The 20,980-nt window shown below is 40.6% G+C and overlaps 1 protein-coding gene across 4 annotated transcripts in view; it reads right to left on the bottom strand.

The window, feature by feature from the left end:
• The window catches only part of baiap2a (BAR/IMD domain containing adaptor protein 2a), a 51,471-nt gene that overhangs the window by 23,139 nt on the left and 7,352 nt on the right, over positions 1–20,980 (bottom strand). For all 4 annotated transcript variants that reach the window (XM_040048506.1, XM_040048533.1, XM_040048516.1 and 1 more), the window contains exons 2-3: positions 13,794–13,869; positions 10,105–10,191 (exon numbers count right to left, since the gene is read on the bottom strand). In XM_040048506.1, the coding sequence (XP_039904440.1) occupies positions 10,105–10,191; positions 13,794–13,869 (163 nt within the window). The remainder of the gene's footprint in view (positions 1–10,104; positions 10,192–13,793; positions 13,870–20,980) is intronic.

Raw genomic sequence — 20,980 nt, 5'->3', positions numbered from 1 at the left:
TTTTGTCATAGCATTACGTATTGAAACCTTCAATTAAAGGTTCCAAGAAATTAAAAGCATGACTGGAAAAAAGTTAAAGATGAAAGTCTGGGTAAAAAAAACAAGTCTCTATTACTCTGTCTCTGCAGACATTAATGTTGCGACCATTTTATAAAAGCATCAAATAAGGACAAAGCACTTTATTTCCTCTCCTGTTGCAGCCTCTTTTTGAAAACTGACCTAGGAGAGCACATCTCAACCCACCTCAAAATGCTCCATAAGTAAAACTCGCTACTTGAGCTGAAGTGGTTTCAGAACAAACTTTTATTCGGCACCAAAGGGCTTTGGAGTGGTCTCCTTCGCAACAAACAGCAAGCGCGGTGCAAACCGGTGACACTGAAGTGACCACGACAGAGCTGACTTTGGCAGTTCAAAGAAAAACACAAATCCAAAGTTTATACAGAGCTGTGAAACTTGAGCTTGGTGTTTACACCGTGGGGGGAAGGAAACTGCAATATGCACTCAGCATTCTGCAAGAAAATTGTTAACAGTAGCATAACGTGCAGTGAATGAAACGCTTTTCTAGCACAGCTACTTTTAACCCCATCCAGCATCTAGAGGCAGCATATAGATGCATATTAAATTGCACAAAACACTGCATACTGTAGTTTATTAGGATATTTATTACTGCATTTGCCAGCAATTCTGACTTATAGTACAGTAAAGTGACAGAATTAAAATTCCACTTTTACAATTTTGCTGACCTGCTTATCACCAGAAAACCTGTGTGCGCAGCAAAAAAACTGACATCTTATCAAGATTTTTTTTCCTCCTTCATCACTTGCTAAATTTACTGCAATCAATGACACTACAACGCCTGACGAGCTCATCACCGAATGCCCTAGACAGCAACGCCTTTTGCTCATGTTGCAACCTGCCTGCTGATCTTGCGCCTCACAGGGGTTGAGAAGGAGGCCAAAGCATCCTGTCAGTTCCCAGCAGGCCTGCTAAGCAGCTTACAGATACTCATCCCTGATCACAGCCCTTCAGGCTTAGAAACTGTCATTCTGTTGGTGGCTTCAACTAGCTAGATCAATTAACTAATGAGTATCCATCACCCTGCTGCTGACAAAAGTACACTCGCACATCATGTACGGTGGCAGTAAACAGACAAAACAGGGTATTTGGAAGATGCCAGAAAGGCACAAAAACACATTTTCAAAAAGATATCATCCTGTCATCTGTAGTTTCATTACTGCAGTACGTACAACGTCAAAGCATATTTTACAAGCGAGAGAGAGAAAGAAAACACACACTTTGGGGATACAAATTGTTACCATGGCAACTTCAACATCACATAAAAACAGCAACAGCAACGTGGGCATCTTTCAATAGCAGTTAACATCAGAGCATTGCATCTAAAATTAATAAAGAAGCAAAAAATGAGAAAAATCGGAATGTGTTTTGCAACGCTATTGGTTTCTACGGAAAACATGTGTCATGCACGACAGCTAGTGACACTTGGTGTTTAGAGCAACCAGCCTGATAAGGATATCCGCATACTATCAAGGACTGACATGACAGGTTGCTCACCATAAACTCAGATACAGATACACACCTACGTATGGGATATGCAGAAAAACACCGGTAAATAAACTTTCATGGACTTGTCATTCTAGTATCAATATTTCCCAGCGCACTTGAACCTCGCCTGTGTCCCTGGCTGACAAAAACAATAGTTTCTTTGTTGTGAGGTGATCTGGTTTATCTGCACCTGCAGCTCTGCAACAAGCAGCCACACGCCTGCTAGCTTAAACCACTGAGTCAGAGAAGGAAGCATGCCTGCAAGACTCCAGTGCATGCATATGAACAGACTGTCCCCTGAAGTATGACATCAGCTTGTGTAGATGTATTGACTGCTTGTGTAACAGCAGCCATGATACACCCACACAGGTGGAGATAGAGGAAAAAAAAAAGTGAATAACAGAATGTGGGCTATGGTGAAGAAAAAAAATATATATAAAAACTGGAAGTTTGCAACACGAGAGACAGAGATGGAGAGAATGGAGGTGGATGGAGAGACACTGAATCACTGGTGAAGGTCAAACCAGATTCACTAAGGGTTGTCATGGAAGCAGGATAATGCGAGGGTCGTTGCCATGGAAGAAGCTACAAGATGAGGAGCAATGCTGGCAAAATGTTGTGTTACAAAACACAGCTGAAAGATCTCCATCCTTACAATCAACCATCATTGCATCCGCATATAAAATCTCCCGGGGAGGAGAGTGGTGTGCGGCTTGCCTGGGGAGTCTGAGTAAAGTACAATGTGTGTGTGTGTGCGTGCACACAGTTTCTGTGACTAAGCAGGGATGTAAAGTTTAAACGCTAGCCTACCTGGCAAGCCAAGCCACAAGGGAAACAACTACACTGTAAGTAGGCAAGTATAATGGGACAGCAGTATAATGTGTGAGACACAGATAATAGCTGAGACTCTGGATGGCCCAGGGTGTATGCTGCACATGTGTAGTACACTGTGGAAGCACAGCTTCTGAGGCCAGCTTGTATTTAAAGTTCATCCATCTCCTTCTCTCGTAAAGACGCAGACACACACCCGTGTACACGTAGGTTCTGTAAACTCAACGATAAACTCCGTTTGAACTCGTTTCCCACTTTGCTTATTCATGTAGCCTCTCACAGGAGGAGAAAAAAATACTGATGCATGTTTGACATCTGGCTTAAATTAGAAGCTTAGCAGTCACAGCTGTTCAACCTACTAGCCTGATATAAGTTTGCCCAGCAATGGTGTCATGCATGTAGGCCATAATAAAGGCTTAACAGGGAAATATGTAATGGCTGAAGGGAAGTGAGGCAAAGTTTAAAAATGTATATCATAATCTTGACTTTAATTCTGAGGTAGAGGTAGACAGCACATTCAAATGATCAGGCATCATTAAACCAAAACCTTTATTTTTTTTGGCTGCTGACCTAATAATTTAAAACCAAAAATATGCATATTTTCAGTTTCACAATGGCCTTTTTTGAATATTTAATGCTACCGCAGGGGCAGTAGAGACTGAAAATTTTGCATCTTTTGAATAATAATGATTTTTCTTTTAAGAAAAACAACTAACACTAAAATTATTTTAATTAGTGGACTATGATCTCACTAAGTCATGCATGTAAAGCTAGGGGTTTACATGAATGACTCAATACATTTATGACAACGTAAACTTGTGTGGGGTGCCGATATAGTTCACTGGGTTGAAAAGTCACCCATATGCTAAAGGATCACTGCAGGAGACCATTTCCTGTCTGTCATTCTCCCCATACATCTAAACTGTTATATGTGTTTTGCGGGGTCTCCTCTGGGAGTATAAGAGCTGCATGTACTTTAGTAAACTAGTGGAAACCTGCATAAAGCCGAACAAAGTCTGGCACCATGACTGATACTTTGATTGCTGCTGCACAACCCCCCTTGAGCAATAGCAACATCGAATACTGTTTATCTGCCGTAGATATCTTTTTAGACCTCACACTTCTTTTGTCCTCCACTTGTCCAGTTGGAGCTTTTTAAGCTTGAATGACTTATAGGTCAAAGTTAAGTGGCTTAACAAATGAAACCTCCCTCCAAAAATGATCAGAGGATTGGACTGAAAGTGAGTTAAAAAAGCAGCTAAAATCCAAAGAAAAACTTTGAGACTTTCAGAAAGCATGGAGAACTACAGTATTGCTTAAGAACACTCCAAAAGTTACAAGAAAGTCTGACTCATTGAAACCAAAGTATAAAGAAACACACAGTACTGTGTTTGTGATGTGGAATTCTTTTGTCTCACTCTCCTGACACAAAGACGTCTAAGAATGAAAAGTATCAACTTCAGAGTGAGAAAAAAAAAGTTCAACACAATCTAGGGTAAGTTAGGCAAAGAGACACCAGGAGGTAGGACAGGGAAAAGTGAAGAGACCTGGAAAATCCCTGAAGAACACAGCTGTCATGTCACACAACAATGTAACAAAACAAAAAGAGCATTCAAAATAAAAGAGCAATAGCCTTTATCTCACATTATATTTGAATCCCTAATACAGCATAGTTTTATCAAATGCTATAAGGCTATAAGAAAAACAAAACAAAAGAGCACAGTCATGTTGAAATAAGAAAAAGAAAAAAAAAAAAAGAGTGGTTGCTTTGAAAATCTAACTAAGCTCTTTAACCATGAGAGTGAGTGTGTGTGTGTGTGTGTGTGTGTGTGTGTGTGTGTGTGTGTGTGTGTGTGTGTGTGTGTGTGCTTGTGTGCGCGCACGCGTGCGCGCTACTTGACCCTGAAAGAAAGCTCTATGTAAACCAGGGCATCTAAACACAACAGAGTACACTAATGCACCACTGAGAGGAAACAACAGCAGACTCACTGGGGCTTCTAAAGTGCATTGATCTGTTTTGTATAGGCTACACCCTAAGAGTTGCTGCTAGTGGATTATTTCCCATGTACAAGCCCAGACCTACAAATACACACTCTTTTGGATCATGGCATAGAAATAGTAGACAAGGTTTTAAATGATGACATAAAAATCTGATTTGCATAAATGGATGTTGGATGTGGACATACTGGTTTGATCACACTTTCACACTGGCATGGCACTAACTGCTGGTTTTCATTGGTGACAGTCTAACCAGCAGAATTTAAATGTGCTGTAGCAGTCATTTTGGCAGTGGAGCACTCTGCAGCAGAGAATATGCTGCTCCTGCCAGTTGAAGGCAGAGCTGTTTCTGTAAAAGATACATTTTTAAAAAATGTATACAGCACCTGTATGTTTCCCACTTCCAGCAGAGACCAGGGTTAGCAGCTTGCGAATATTGGAAAGCACAACAACCCAACAGCATTAGGTCACTATGCTGGTGACGTTTAAGATTAGAATTACTTCATCTTAGCATCCAATTGGGCTAAGCTATATGATATGCTGAATATTAAAAGGCTCAAAGTGGCTCTATCAGCTTTTACCTCTTTACTCAGGAATATCTACCCTCAACAAAGTGTGCACCATCTCTTTAAGAGGGCACTAAGGTACACTTTCCATGGACTATCTGTATTTGGTAGAATAAATAGGTAGATTTGCAGATGGCTGAGCCTACATTTGAGTACAACAAACATATTGATTGCTGTAACTAATCGTTCAGATGAGACTATCAAGAACCACCAAGTTGCCTAGCAACATAGTGTGTATACGTGTGAGTATATGTGCTAATATGCATTTTTGTGGACAGCTGCTGTGTAGTTTATATTGATTGTACATCTCTGCATTGTCTACCTTAGTGACCTTTTATTAAAGTGACAGATCTACACAACCTCGATTTTGCGTAGGATTACTTTAACAGTAACCTTTACACTGAGCCTTGAGTAAAATTGTCCAGTACTATGCCGTTCCCTGCCATGAACAAATGAAGGGCATTGTGAATGTGTGTAGATGGAGACTGTAGGGGCCACTAGCTTCCCAGCATGCAATGCGTATCTCAGAAATAGAGCAGGATAAGGCAGAGACCCCTGGGATGGTGGCACAGAGCTAAGAAAAGAGCTCCTCTGCTCTCATTTAAACAGGGACAGGTGCTGGAGGAGGAGAGAGGTAGGCCACACTAAAGACAGACAGAGAGAGCAAGCGAGACAGACAGACCGTTAAAGAGACATGCATGTATAAAGTATATGTATTCAAATACAGCATGTCAAAGTTAACTCCTCATGTCCCAGTATTTACTCTCAGCAACAACCATGTCATTTACTGTAGTCTTTTAGACAGCATACAATTACAGGCAGATATTTAATGCCTGTGTCCCAGGTCCATTAACCTAAAAAAAAGACAGTTATGCTACATCAGTTTGCAGCCTCATTTTCCCAGAGTGTACCACTTTTTTCTACAATAATTACTGGGAGGAATATGAGTTTTTGTGTGCGCGAGTGTGTGCTTTTAATATTTGCCTCCCTTTTTTTTCCTAATGCATGTTATTTCCCGAAAGACATGTCTTTGTGCTGAATCATGCAAGATGTTATTAAAATTTAGCTATTAGCAAGGCTAGAGAAGCTGATAAGAGGGGATGAAATATATTTGATTTCCTCTGGCTGGGGAGTCTAAAGTGTATGCATTTCACATTCTTGCCCGGGTTGTTGAAAACAGACGAATAAATCAAATGGCCAAAGGGGAGTTTGTTTTATTGTTAGCCAGAGACAGGGTAAATGAAAGTCACAGCAAATATAAAAACAATATGATATCTACGAAATTTCTGTGCTTGCACAGGTTTTTAGAAAAAGCTCTCACTGAAATGCTAACATTTAGGACAGCATAATGGAACACACCCAGCCAAGCACAGGCAAGTTTTAAAGAAGAACAGACTGACCATACTGAGTCTTAAAGAGGCCAAAACATTCCAGCATACCTTCAGTGAAAAGTCAGTCATGCAGATCCATGATACTCAAGTGCACAAACTAATGTGCTGACTTTCACTGGTTAGAGGGAAACCACCAAGTATACATCTTGAAAGCTACTGGCATGGACAGCCGCAATAAATCAGTGTTTTCAATTGTGCATCAGGTGGGTCTGAATAGCCTCATCTCTGCTTGAGACTGGCAGCTTGAGCCTACCTATTGTGACTGTGGCTTAGGAGATAGCCATCAGGTCATCTACTAATCAGAAGGTTGATGACCTGCTCTAAGTCTCTGACTGCTCTCATCTGTGTGTCAAAGGCCAAGATACTGAACCTGAGTTGCTCCTGATGCGTTCAGCAGAGTAAGAATGCAAGTAAATGCTAGACGTAAAGCGCTTAGGCATAGAGAAAAGTGCATGTTCGAATGTGTGTGTGAACTGGTGAATGGGTTGTTGTGCAATGTGCTTTGAGCGCTCGAGTAGAAAAGCACTAGTCTATTTGTAATACACATAGCCCATGTTATGCAGCAAGAAAATGCAGACAAGACAACCGATTCAATCTACCATGATTCAGGCAATATTTCAGACATGCAAAGTTATGTGCAGACTCTTAATTCTATTTAGGTCATATTCATTTGAACTCTGAAATCAACTGAGTAGAGCAAGAATAGCCAACACACCAGACTTTGAAGCAAGACTTTTTCTGGAAAAATAGGGAAACTTAACTGACTGGCAGAAATCTAACCAACCAGCCTTGAGAAATTTAAAAGAGGGCTTGTTACAGTGACGAATCAAAATGCTTGAAATTTCCGGAGGAGTTTAAACCTGTAAACTGCCTTAGCTACAGGCGTAGTCGTAAATAACACGCCTCTAGCTTTAAATGGATATAAACACGATGAAGAAGGGCTGGTTGGTTGGGACTGTTGTAAATACCTCCAGCCCCACAAACACCACATTTCCCTAAAAGGGTTGGAGAGCCCCACAAGCCTCACTGAGGTTATAATTGCTCACTCCCTCCAGACCTACATGAAGAGAGAGAGATAAAGTAAGAGTAGGATGGCAGACACAGCGAACGAAAGAAAAGAAAAAGAAATGAGGGAGGGAGAGCAGGTGTGTGTGTGTGTGTTAGTGTGCATGTTCATGCATGTGTGTGGGTGGCAAAGTGACAGGCGATGATTAGCCCAACCAGAGGAGGATATGTGGGAGGGAGTATGTGGGAGTAGTGGGGCTGGTGAGAGAGAGACTCTAGGCAGAGATCTACACAAGTGGATTAAAAGAGCTCTCATACTATATAAACACATAGAAATGGCACATGGTTTATGTACAAACACACAAAACGATGTAAAGTATAAAAGGCATGAATGCACATGGAGTACAGCGCACACCAGGGTGGATTCCTGTGGGAACACGCTTTGTTGTCAAGGTGTTGTAAAGAATCAAGCTAGGCTACAGTGTGTGTCGATTTGATGATGAAAACAGGCAACAGAGGCAATCATTTTCACAAAGTAATTTCATCCCTCACTGTGCAAGTGTGTGTGAGGGGGTCAAAGATGACAGGAAAAAATAAAAAGCCAGGAGAGAGGAAGGAGATGGTTAGCATCTGCAGACTCTTAGGTGTGTAGGCGGGACCGTTTGCGCCCATCTCTAACTGAGCTTTTAACAGGCTTTAAAGAGGTGCAACAAGAGCTCAAACTCATACGTGCATGTGTGAACATGAGCAAACAAAAAGAAAACGGGGGGAAAAAGATGCAGATTACCTTTAAAGGACATTGAGCCAGTCAGCTCAAACACAGCTAGTCCACAGAACAAATCAGTTTTAATGGATTCTAGCTTGCTAAGGTAGAATCCATTAAAGCACTCGCATCCACTGCATTTCTTACAAGCCTGATTTTACACTTTTGTCTGCTTCTATACTTCCATACTGGAAGCAGAAATTTTGTGTGCTCTCAACTTTGGCACACAGAGGCTGTGGTTTATATGGGTAGTTGAGATGCTCCCGGTCTGTGGATATTTTAGTGTTCTACCACCAGCCAAACAGGAAACCCACAGCTCTGGGGCCTAACCCTGTACATACAGTTGAACTTCAGGTCATTATATTGGATGTGACCTCAGGGTGGGGACTCTAAAATGTTGCAAGCAACCGGTTGGAAAACAAAACACTAATTCTTCCTGTGGAAAACACAGAAGCACATAGAGAACCGCTGGGTGTAACGCACACATGATATAAGAAACAGACAACAAACAACAGGATGCATTATATTTAATTACATCACAATCTTTTTTTTTTTTTCAAACTTAATGAGTGAGAATCTCAGTCTTTGCTGTGTCTAGATGTGCAGACAAGAATTGGCAGATATTAAGACAGAAAGGTTTAGTCGTTTAAATATCAAGTTCTTTTCCAAATCCTCCTTGAGGCATAGGTTTTCAGTTGCCTCATACACACGGAAATATCCTACACACAATGGTCTATGTACAATTTCCAAATTTGGCAGCTTTATTTCCGTTATGAATAGGATTTAAATCAAATCCCAGCACACACAGAAACTTCAAGCACATTCAATAATGTGTATTTTTAAGAATAAGGTAGAATTCAGTGCTGTTACAGTCCAAGTGGTTGGTGGTGCAAGAGGAGATTAGACCAGCTGTCAGTTAGACTACATATATATATTCTCCCGTCTTTGTGACAACTTCAACCGAGGTTGTCTGGTCACAAAGAGCCAGCTACTGTAAGCAAGGCCGGGTTCAGCATGGAAGTACTGCTGTGAACTTTGGAATCAATAGAAATCCACACAAACGCTGTGAGATATAGAGATAGAGCAAGCGAGAGGATCGCTTGCTGAATAAAACATCCTGAAAGCACTTTCATGTCAGTCCCTGTTGGCTGGGCTGGAGGAAACCCAAACTGTATCTCAGCTCCACAGCAACAAAGGCCCCATCAAATCAACAGCTACTTCTGCGCAGATCAAGCAGCCGAGTGCACAATCAGTGCAAAAGGGAATCTCTTCAAACATGAGCTGATTTCCCCTGGGCTGGGGACAGCAAACACACGCACAGACGCACACGCGCACACACACACAGAAAATCACTGATCACCTAGGAAACTACTCACTACGAGAGCACCAGGTGTTGCTTTTCCAATTGACCTCTATGTTTGCAACCAGAATGCTCACATCCAGACACACCTAACTGACATGACATAAGCACTTAATCTAAAGAGCAACACGTCCAGTATACGCATACATTTTTCCACAAAATGAAAGCATGCCATGCAGGAAAAGTATCAAACTGGCACTCTCCTACCAAAAATCTAAAAAGACTTTATACTTTTCAGCTTGGTTGAAAGCATCTAACTATGTATGTTGTTGAAAATGACAATGTTCAGCCCAAGCCTCACTGTGCTGCTGATGATACTGCACTCATCATTGTTTTGTTTTTCCTTCCTAGAACATTTCCCTATGAAAAGGAAGCCCGTGTAGTGAAGAAGTCATTTCCTCCATGAGTGAAATGACTAGATTAAAAAGACTAATTAAAAAGCACCTTCTCTATCAACCCACATGTTTTCTTCTTAAATGCTACTCAACTGTCACATTATTTTATACACAGAAAGATAATGCGGCTTCTCTATAAGGCCAATGTAACCAGAAAAAAGGAAGGAAAAAATATAACCCTCCAATAAGATGGAAAGAAAGATGGTAGGGTCATCATATATACATCACTTACCCAAGTCTTTGGATCCTTGACTCTCACTGGCCAATTCACCCATTCTGACCAGAGCATCAAAGTAGCCTTTGGCAGCAAATGTCACATCTAGAAGAAAATAGGAGTGAGTACAAAAAGAAATAAAGGGGTTATTAGTTTAAAGGTTACAGAACAGTCCACTTTCCATTCTGAAAAAAACCTCACAATGCACAGTTTAGCTTTGTGTGAATACAGGTGACAGCTTTCTATACAGTGATCTCTAGTTTCTCTTAGAAGTATTTCAAACAATAAATCTCTTTTTTTTCCCTTTTATGTTCTGTTTCTAGTTTCATATGAAAAATAATAAATGCTGCACCTTTGAGTCAGAATAAAGTATGTGAGCATTTTTTGGGTCACTTCAGATAAATTCATTTTGCTATGAAACCACTCACTCAATATTTTATAACACCTGGAAACACTTCCTTTGTCCATGTTTTAACAGCTTTTCCATGTCAATTTTTTGTGCCATACCCTGCAGAAGTCTTTTTTAAAACAAGTTTGCAAGTGTGCTTTATTTTCTCCCCTCTATATCAGCGGTCCCCAACCCCCGGGCCTCGGACCAGTATCGGTCCGTGAGTCGTTTGGTACCGGGCCGCGAGAGTTGAGGCTCAGGTGTGAAATGTATGGTTTTCAGGGTTTTTAAATTGGTTTTCAACGTTATTTTGTTATCGTTTTTATCGTTAACTCTGTTTTCCTGGGTCTTTTCACGTGTGTTATGAACAAATCTTTTTTTTGGTACCGGTACTAGTTTTATTTTGTTGTATTTATCCGCGACACCTTAAAGGCCGGTCCGTGAAAATATTGTCAGGCATAAACCGGTCCGTGGCACAAAAAAGGTTGGGGACCGCTGCTCTATATCATACAGTAAAGAAAAGCTAAGCATTTATTATATATAAATATAAATAAATGTATATAAAATGCACAGGGGAATATTTATCTCAGGCCTCTTTTTGATCCACGGCCAATAGGTCACATACATACAAAAAAAAGAGAAATCAATAGCTCCTTGTTTCACAAAGGAAAGCGTAATGTCATGCTGTTAACCACATGCTGATAATCGCCACTGCACTTTTGCTTCTTCCATTCCATTTAATCTTTTATGTCAATATGTTTGAACACCCCACAGCAGGGTGACACAGTGACTGTGTTGGCTGCTGATTGACAAGCCTCGTACACCTGTATAGACAATGATTCCACAGGCTCCCCGCTAGCACTAATGCAAGGCATAAAGCATACAGTGTTTCTAAAATTCTCACATGACATACAGTGAATGCACATGGCTGTAGGTCTCGTGACCAATAAGGGGCTACTCGTGCACACACAGAAAGTTTGACTTTTGCTCCATGCATGCACAAAAACAATCAGTGAAGTTAATCCAAATGGGCAGTCGTTCTGCTTGTATTTGCTCTGCGGCTAAATAAGGAGTCGTCCTGGCTGCACAAATCAATATCCGCCTCAGCCACTATCATTTCAACTGCACCTGACCAGGCTAACAAAGGTCACACAGGGCAGAGTCAGCTTCCAGTGATTTCTGCCTTACTACCATGCAGTCCTCCACCAGTCTGACAATCTCCAGCAAATAATGGCCAGTGCTTTTTGAGGTGAATTCAACAGCAGTCCAGGTGACAGATGGGCCTGTGCCTTTCAGACAGCTTCCAGGTGAGAGGCGCATTTACAACAATGTCCTGGCAGGGGCAAGCTATTTCTAGCAGACAGATGCAGCTGCCCTGCAATAAGGGAAGTCTCCGAGGCTGAGGGACATATGCTAATGCTAATCCCAATTACAGCTGAGTCAATGGCAGGAGATGGCCTGTGCTTCCTTCTTTCTCTACTGCATGGGAAAGACCAGAGAAATAAGAGCAGAGCCTTCAGAGCATCATAGCCGAGTCCTCTCCGTTATGTCAAACAGGCCTCCTGCCTGCCTTGATGTGGAAAGTGTGAATGTGTGAGTGTCAGTTCATGTGAGTTTGCACATGTGTGGTAGGGGGGGTTGTGAGAGCTCTTGCAGATCTCCCAGCAACAGACACTTTCTTTTTGCTGATGCTGCTGCTGTAGCACGTGTGATAGTGTCTCTGTAACTGAAGAATGGCTGATTAGATAAGCTGGATCTATACGGGTGGGTCTATCTAATGAAATGTGTGATAAGGGGTTCAGAGAGACAGACGGAGAGGATTATTGGATCTCTGATTGCACGGCAGGCAAATGGTAGGGGAGGGGTTTATTTGAGAGCTACTGATCCTTCACTCATCCTTCACTCTGAGGAGGGATAACACATCTTGATCGAGACAGTAAAGATTTTCTGTAAGTGTGTCAAAATCATCATATTGTCAGGGGACTTGTATAAAAAATTACAGGCTCTGTTGGCTTGGCAGTTAGACTCAGTCAGTCGCAGCATTTGTTGCTTTTACACTTACCAGCCACTGTGAAATTCACTGACTGAATGCTGTGTTGGAAAACCTGTAATACTCTAATACCCAGACCAAGCAGGCCTATTAGTGAAGGCTTTTGGCATTTCTGGTGTGGGATAATTTCAGTGATTGCACCATATGGATATGGTGTGCACTCCCATCCCCAGCCCCCTCAAATGAGAGCTGCTTAGTCCCTTGGGTTTAGCCAATTCTGCAAAGTGGGTCTTTAATGGCTCTGTGAGAGCCTACCAGTCTGTTTCCTACTTAAACCAAGGACAGGATTAGTTATTGTGCATCAACGGAAAGAAAAAGACTTGTTAGGGAAGAGAACATCCTTAATAGTAGGATGAGTTGGACTGGCAGAGGGAGGTCTTGTTATGGTTGAGGAACACATTGTATGACAGTCTTTTTAAAACTAATTTTTCACACATGCCCTACAATGCCAAATTTTTCTAAACAATGCCCAACAAGGATTTATGTGAGAATGCAAATGCTGGACACAGTCAGATTGAACATGAACTGGTCTTTAAGCTGCTACCTCCTGCAAAGTCCATGTGATGTGGGAATAATGCCTGCACAGTAACAGTTGTGCAAATTCACAGCCAGCAAGTGGTCATCCTGCACATCCTACCTTACCTTGCCTAAATTAAATACAGTACAGTTTCCAGCAGTGAGATAACACTGCTGTGTGCTACATGTGAGAAAGGACAACTCTGTACAATGTCCTGACCTGATTTTCTAAAAGCAGCTCAAATCAGGAAGTAAATTCAAAAGGCATGGCTGTAAGTGTTTGGGATTCCAACAAACAAATGCACAAGCACAAGCACATAGCCACACAGCCACACACACACACACTTGTTTTCCTTTGTAAATCTGACTGCTGACAGTGAGCTATCCTCGCTTTTGAATTAGATTAGAGGTCTTTTGTGTTGCTCTGACTACACCTCTATAACCATGTACAAGCAATGCCAGAAGCTCTGCACCAAATGATTAGGTCTGCCTATTTAACATAAGGATACATTTTGTAGGGTTTTTTTAAAATGCACAAAAAAGAATATGTAGCTAGATACATAAAGCAAGGGAGAGAGAGAGAGAGAGTGTGTGTGTGTGTGTGTGTGTGTGTGTGTGTGTGTGTGTGTGTGTGTGTGTGTGTGTGTGTGTGTGAGATAAAGAAAGAGAAAGAAACAGAGTGTTTTCTTGGCTAAGTGCCTAAATCTGCAGTGAAACAGGAGCATGAAAGAAAAAAAAAAAGAAAGGACTTACTGGCAAGGGCCTTCTCATAGTTCTTCCCCATGGCAACAAAGTTCCGTAAGCAGGGATTGAACTGCTCCATAATGGTCTGAAAAAGAAAACAAGAAATAGATGGGAGGTTGGCCATTTACTTATCATTAGACTGTAAGTCAAGAGCAAAGACTTGCATATTGCTTTATTTATTCGCTATTCCACTGTTTGCCTCACATTCTCTTTATATGCAAAGCTTCTCCAGGTGCACAAAAGCAGTTTTCTATAAAGTAAACAGCTATATACAGAACACATACCAGTGTACAGACCAAGAGGCAACCTCTGGGGCTGAAATATGGAGCCAAAGTCGACGTGCCAAAAAGCTGCAGTTCCTCAAATGATTACTGGAGGCTTGCTCGGAAAGCGAGTCGGTCCCCATAGACTGCCATGTTAAAATGCCCAACTTCACAGTAGAAATAAACATGTTTACAGCATAGTGCAAAAGGGGGTTTGGTGTCTTAACAAATTCAAATGTAAACTTACCAATTCAAATGTAATACGTCTTAAAGTTTTATCTTATTAGGGGTAGGAGTTACTGAACTATAGCTCTCGGCCGTGTTTGTAGGGTTGCTGCCTTTTGAATGCCTGACAAAACATCCAGCTTACAGTGTGATTAATTGTACTAACGGCCTTTCCAAGAACTGTGTGCTGCAGTACTGGTTCAGTGAAATTCAAGCATTTTATTAATGGGTTTCTCATTTTTATAATAACCAGTCGCAGAAGTCATATCTTTTGTTTTGGCTGGATCAGTAAGCTACACTGTTTTGCTCTGGAAATACTGTATCCCAATACACTCCAAGGTGCAGTGTAAAATGCTGAGAATGCATGATTCCTGACACTTCTCAACACCACCTCCCTTCTCCTCCCCTCCTTCCTCCTGCACTTCTCCAGGGCTTCCTCCAATTAGCCGGTCCCTAGTCACATAGTCAGGAATAGCCAGGGGGAAAGAGAGACAACTACAACACTGCTGCAGCAGCAGCAGTCTCCACCAACCATCAATACCGCTGGAGAACACTTTATAATCTACTTCTAGCCTGAATCCACACAGTGGCAAAATAATATGGTAAGGTGCCACTAGTGTCAAGCTAAAACCCCATCAGCCCATCCTGAAAATCATGGGCCTCTTATCCTCACTCAGACTTCAGCATTTTTGCTTTTCCCTTCATTTTTCTGCCAGTTTTTTTCCTTATTGCTTTTTTAAACTGTGCCAAAAGTTGAGCAGCACCATATATGTATGTAATCCATCTATAGTGAAAGTCCAAATGAGTAAGATATAAACTGCCTATTATTTTTCTTTATCATAAGTAATTAAATTACTACACCTTTTTATGACTCCGCTTACAAAAAAAAAAAAAAAAAAAAAAATTGTAAAACTGGAGCAAACTACAAGTAATAACATCAAAATGCCAAAAGACAAGTCACCATCAATGACTCATTTACTCTGATTTACTGGTTTAGATCTATACATCTATAGGCAAATGCAATTTAAAAGGTATTCAACTAGGATATAGTTTTAAGTATTGCTACAAACATTTTTTATTGTCTGTCAACAATATTCTTATAACCAATACCTGATAGACTTTTGCCCTATAAAGGAAAACCATAAAGGCTGAGGAGTTTGTAAAGTTAGAAAGGTAAGGCTGGGATGGATAGGACATGTGCAGAGGGAGGATAGTGGATATACTGGAGAAAGGATGTTGAAGAGGAAAAGAGGACGACCACAGAGGTTCATGGATGTAATGAAGTACGACATGCAGTGGATTGGTGTGATAAAAGAGGATGCTAGGGATGGGGTGCGATAGAAGCAAATGATCTGCTGTGGTGACCCCTAAAGCGAGCAGCCAAAAGAAGAAGTGATGCTTTATTGTAGAGGATTTACATTTTCAAAATGGTCAAGAGAAAAGAGAAAAATAAAAAGGTTGTTGTTCATTCATTATATTAACTAGCAATTTCACACCACTGCCTTCAGAGCTGTGCTGTGCATGTTTTAAAGACCTTGCTAGACCACTGTAATCAATGAAGTCACAAGTTGGTTTGCAGGACAAATCATGTGATGACACTATTCCTCAATTACCCAAACATCTTTTTCTGCGTTATATTATAAACTGGATATAGATACAACTTGTGGGCCACTACTGTGTATATATAGTGTTAGTTAAATATCTGTGTAGGTTTGCAATCATCCATGTCATGAGAGTCTTGAGTGCTTTAAAAAGCAAACACCTCCAAAGGGGCCAACCCCCACTAGGAGTTAAATACCTGAGATTCTCCACCATTTTTTTTTTATATAACTAAAGAAGCTCTGAAGCAAATGTTTACTACCAATGCTTAAACATTGCTTATACTGTTAATTATATTTCAAAGAAACACATCAGATTAATAGTAATTTAGTCTTTGCTCTTGTTTCAGTATTTTGCTTTACAGGGATGTCCCGTATCATATTGTCCCTGCTAATGCCAGTAATAAATTTGCCTTTACGTTCTAGCACACTCGGGCATGTCTGAGAGTCAGAGCCATGTGTCCATCTCAGGTGATGATTTAGTACCTAAACAGGCAGCTATTTTAATAACCTCCAAGAGAACGAAGTACTTTGCAAAACATGCGAGAAAAATGTTCCCGCTAAAAGTGAAAATAACAAACTTGTTTCACCACTTGAGACAAAAACACTGTTCCAGACAACCAGGCTACAAAAGGGGGAGAAACTAGCTAGAGATAAGCGACTCGCACTTAAACAAATGCTCCACTGAGTACCGCTGGAATGCTCACTAGTTGTGCTCCATATACCAGGGAAAGAGGGCGGTGGATATAAATTCCTTGCTACTTTTGTGTTTACGTTTGACTTGACTGTGTCATCGGATATATTGCTGTATCACTACTACTGCACTATAAACCCGCTGCAGCTGGCACCTTGTTTAAGAAAATTCACACTTCAAAATAGGTAGTCTGACATCAATGACAGTAGCTCATTGGAAAAAAAACCTTTTACACTACTGAGGTTACATTGCTCAGTAGATTAAATATTTTTCTTCCAACTTTTCTAGAAATATTGTAATATAATTTTGAAGCTATACCCCACTCCTATAGCTTTATTTTAGAAACCCACAAATCTCTGCAAAACATATGAAGTATTTTAGCATTTGCTGTGGTCAAAGCAACACTACCAGTGAGCAAAAGGACAAGGAAGAGTTGTTCAGGATCCTATATTGTTTGGCTAAAATCAGAAGTCACAGCCTTTTAGAGTCCTCCTCCTCTTCTGTTGACTGAGTCTAGCTGTCAATTAAAATGGACTCATGGTAAGTCTACAGTGCACCGTGGAACAACAATACAGTGAGAAACTTTGTTCTTATACAGATACAAGCACACACAAGGCAACAACGTCCTACAGACTCTTCAGTGGTCTGCTTACTCTTTAGTCTGCTTACTTATTTTATTTTTTAATAAAAATAATTGTTTTAAATAAACTTATTGCAAAGTTACGATGAAACAATAGTAAAATGCATATTATAAATTATTCTAATGTTCTCCCCCCGGCTCCGTTAGACTAACACACTCAAAGGATACAAATATAATTGGTTGAGAACCTTATCTCAAGTTCACATAGCACCTCAATACAAATTGTATCCCTGCTTGTTCTACCTCTGGGGAGATTAAAGACAACCCTCAGGACCTTGCTGAGAAAATATTTATTCCTAAATTATTCAGTGCATCTCATTGAAGAGGTTACACAAACGTGTGTATCACAAATTCACAAATACATGTGTGTGTACTCGTGCACACACCTACATTGATACAAGTGGTTATAATAAAGAGTGGTGGTGTTTAAAACTGGTGGGAGGATTACATAAAAAAAAAAGCTAGGCCCAGTACAGCATCATTACAGAACATTCTCCCACTGAAGAGGCCAAAGGTATGTGACACAAGCCTAGCTGCCTTTTCTTCCACGTTCCGAACACACACACACACACACACACACACAGTCACTCTATAAACAGACAGTAATGCATGCAGCTATGGAGCCAATTTACAGTATTATGCGATTAGCTACTGATATAACTATTATATAAGAGACATGAATTACAATAGAACTTAAATGACATGTAGTTAAGGGAAGTGAAGAAGTGAAAAAAAAGTGAGGTAGTTTCTTTCTTCATCTCTTCCCATTGTTGCTAAATTTGTCATCCCAGTTCTCTTGTGCTACATTGTTACCCTAATTGTGACAGCTAATTGGGAAATGGGGCCAGGAGACACTTAAGGTTGTGCGACAGAAAGGCAGGGAGAGAGAGAGGGAGAGCTATCAAGTAGATGACTGAATAGAAAACTGTGAGGATGAAATATTCTATGAATTACGAAGAAAAGGTGTATAATTGGCTACTGTATCCCCCTCTTTTCAAACTCGTTGTATCATCTTCTAATTAAAGAATTCATAAAATAAGAAATAAGTCAAGGCTGGAGTCATTTTCTCCTCTTCTGAGAGGAAGAGTCTGCTCATTTCGTCACTGCCTACACGAAGACTGATTGAATTCATTATCAGCACTCGGAGCAAAAAATTAAGGGAGACAATCAAAGGAGGGCAGACTAATGTCTCCTGCAAAATTAATCAGATCTCTTTGACACCCAGTTGTGCTGCAGAGGTGAGACAGGGAGAATACAGAGAACTGTGGGGCGTGCATGAGTGCATGTATAAAGGAGGATTAGAGGAAAACTTTATTAGGCGACGTAAAAAATGATTTCTTTCTGCGCACTAAACAAATTAATGTTTCCCCTCACCATAGCAGCAACAATCGAAACAAGGTCGATGCATCTAGATGGCAGATTCAAATTATGGGACATTCATTCATCTCTGCTCACTCTGTCCTCCTCTGTCACACACACACCTACGCACACAAACATTGTAATGACATGCAAAGGGGGCAATTTGAAACTAACACCAGCTGATTAGAACCAGGGGGAATCACGCGCAATCAGAAGCCAGGAAGCCATCATCTGTTCCCTCTCACCCTCCCCTCTCTCATTCCTTCTCACTTCCTCTTCAACATAGCAACTTGTCACAGGCCTAAAAAAAATTAAATAAATACATAAATGCCCAGATCACATGAACGCTGAATCTGCCATTTACTGCATTTGTGAGGACTGTAAGGACCTATCACATGATGAGAGCCGAGAGAAGCTGCCAGAGCTGCTGATGTTATTAGGGAAGAATGTTAAGAAAGTGGATACTGTGTGGACTGACTAGTGGCAAAAATGCCATTTGGCTTTCTCTTTCTTAATAATGAGGGTGCATAAGCAAAGAATGAGTCTCAATCAGCTGGAGGGCAACTGATACCTGAACTAATTAGTGTACTAGGACCAAATATTTTGGCTCCAGTGTGATCTCCAGTCTAGCTGAGTGCACTGAATGATTATTAACATGGGATCAAGACCGTCGACCTCAGACGGGACCTTGACTAAATCATTTCTTGGGAGAAAACCCCTTGCTGGCCAAACGATGTCTCTACAGTGTGGTCACGAAACTCAGACTGTTTAACTGGGATTTTTCTTTTCATATACGTTTCCTTTCATTGTCACATCGACCACATGAATCAAGGTACAAATGAAATCTTTAGACAATTAAATTAGCTAAAATTTTAAAAAAAAATAATCTGTGATTGTAGCAGTGGTGCTGGATTTGAATATATCTGGGTACCTGTCAGAGGGTATTCTGGTTGTTTATGCTATGCCATCCTGGGTTTTTCTCCTAAGCCAGTCAATTTGGTGCTAAGGCTGGTCACAGCTTATCAGAAATCTTTTTTTTTGGTGTTAGAACTAATGAGACAGTTGGCATATTGGAAATAGGACACATGTCTAAGGGAATGCATTCCAAACTTTATCACATTTCACTAGAAGAAAGTAAATTCCATTTAAACGTCACACTTAAAATTAGACAACTGAGTGTTTTGACTTCTTGCGTATACTCAGATAGGATGGGCAGTTTTATCATTTGCTGAAACACAGTAAACTGCAAACAACAATGCAAAGCATGCGCTTAAGTCAGAGGTATACGCTTTGAGCAGATGCCAATGGCCAGTTCGCAGTTTCGCATACTTAAAGCCTTACTAATGCTGCACATCATGTGCTCTCAGTGGAAGCCAAGGTAAAAATCAAATCTCAGAATACCACATGAATGCGTGTGTCCTTTCCAAGTTCTCTTGAAGGGAGAAAACTTTAACATTATGAGCAGAAAAAAAAAAAGTTTGTAGACTTCAAAAACAGCTCCTCCATTCCTTTGTTATGGAAGCGTGCACACTCAAGTGTTGCGCATCACTCATGTCAAACACAGGCATCGATATAAAATAGAACAGAGACGTTCTTCCTATAACAATGTGCTTTGGTTGCAACAACTCCTGACAGTTTCAGCGCTGGCTTTTATGTCACAGATAATGATGTTGCTGTGCCACACAAGCCGTTTACCTTTTCTAAAAATTTGAAATGTAGTGAAACAACCCAGTGCAGGTTTAGACGCTTGTATTAAATGTCATCCAATTTTTTGAATAAGTTTTATTTTTATTGTGAACATAAACAGTGGAAAGGGTTTCGTGCAGATCTACAGTCATGGTCATTAGTCCAAAAAGACTCATGTCAGGAACTATGTAAACACTGAAAATAAACTGTTGCAAAAAAAGCCTATAAATCATACATCGCCTCTTGCCAACAGTAGTCTACTTTCCATCCTCTGTCATGTAAACATGCTCCTGGTAAGATGGGAATAAAAAGGTGAATTTATGATTTGTACTATACTCTTATTAACTTGCAGCGCAGAGGGTAAATATCAGCAGTTCCTGTGTGCTCTATTTGTGAACTCAGTCAGGGTTTGCAACAATTCAATGATAATGCCTTGCATGCTACACAGAAATAAAAGGGTTTGTCAGGTTGGAGATGCCCCCTACTGTAAATATCAGTCACGAAAAGGCACTTTGGCAAATTTCAGTATAACAGAGCAGACATGAGTTTTTTTTAAGACTCTTTTGGGGTCCATAATTGTCTCTAAGGGGTCTCAGATTGAGTAGGAAAAACCAAGCCCTCTACAAACAATTACTTTATCTTTTCCTCACCTTTAAACTGAAATGTCCCCTTCTGTCTCCGCCGGACAAATAACATACACACCAGAGACCAACTATTTACTGTGTTTGTTT

Source organism: Simochromis diagramma, unplaced genomic scaffold (assembly GCF_900408965.1).
Source record: "Simochromis diagramma unplaced genomic scaffold, fSimDia1.1 OVJJ01000321.1, whole genome shotgun sequence".
Classification (NCBI taxonomy): Eukaryota; Metazoa; Chordata; class Actinopteri; order Cichliformes; family Cichlidae; genus Simochromis; species Simochromis diagramma.
The sequence above is the reverse complement of the archived record's forward strand: the minus strand, read 5'-3'. Positions and strand labels throughout refer to the sequence as shown.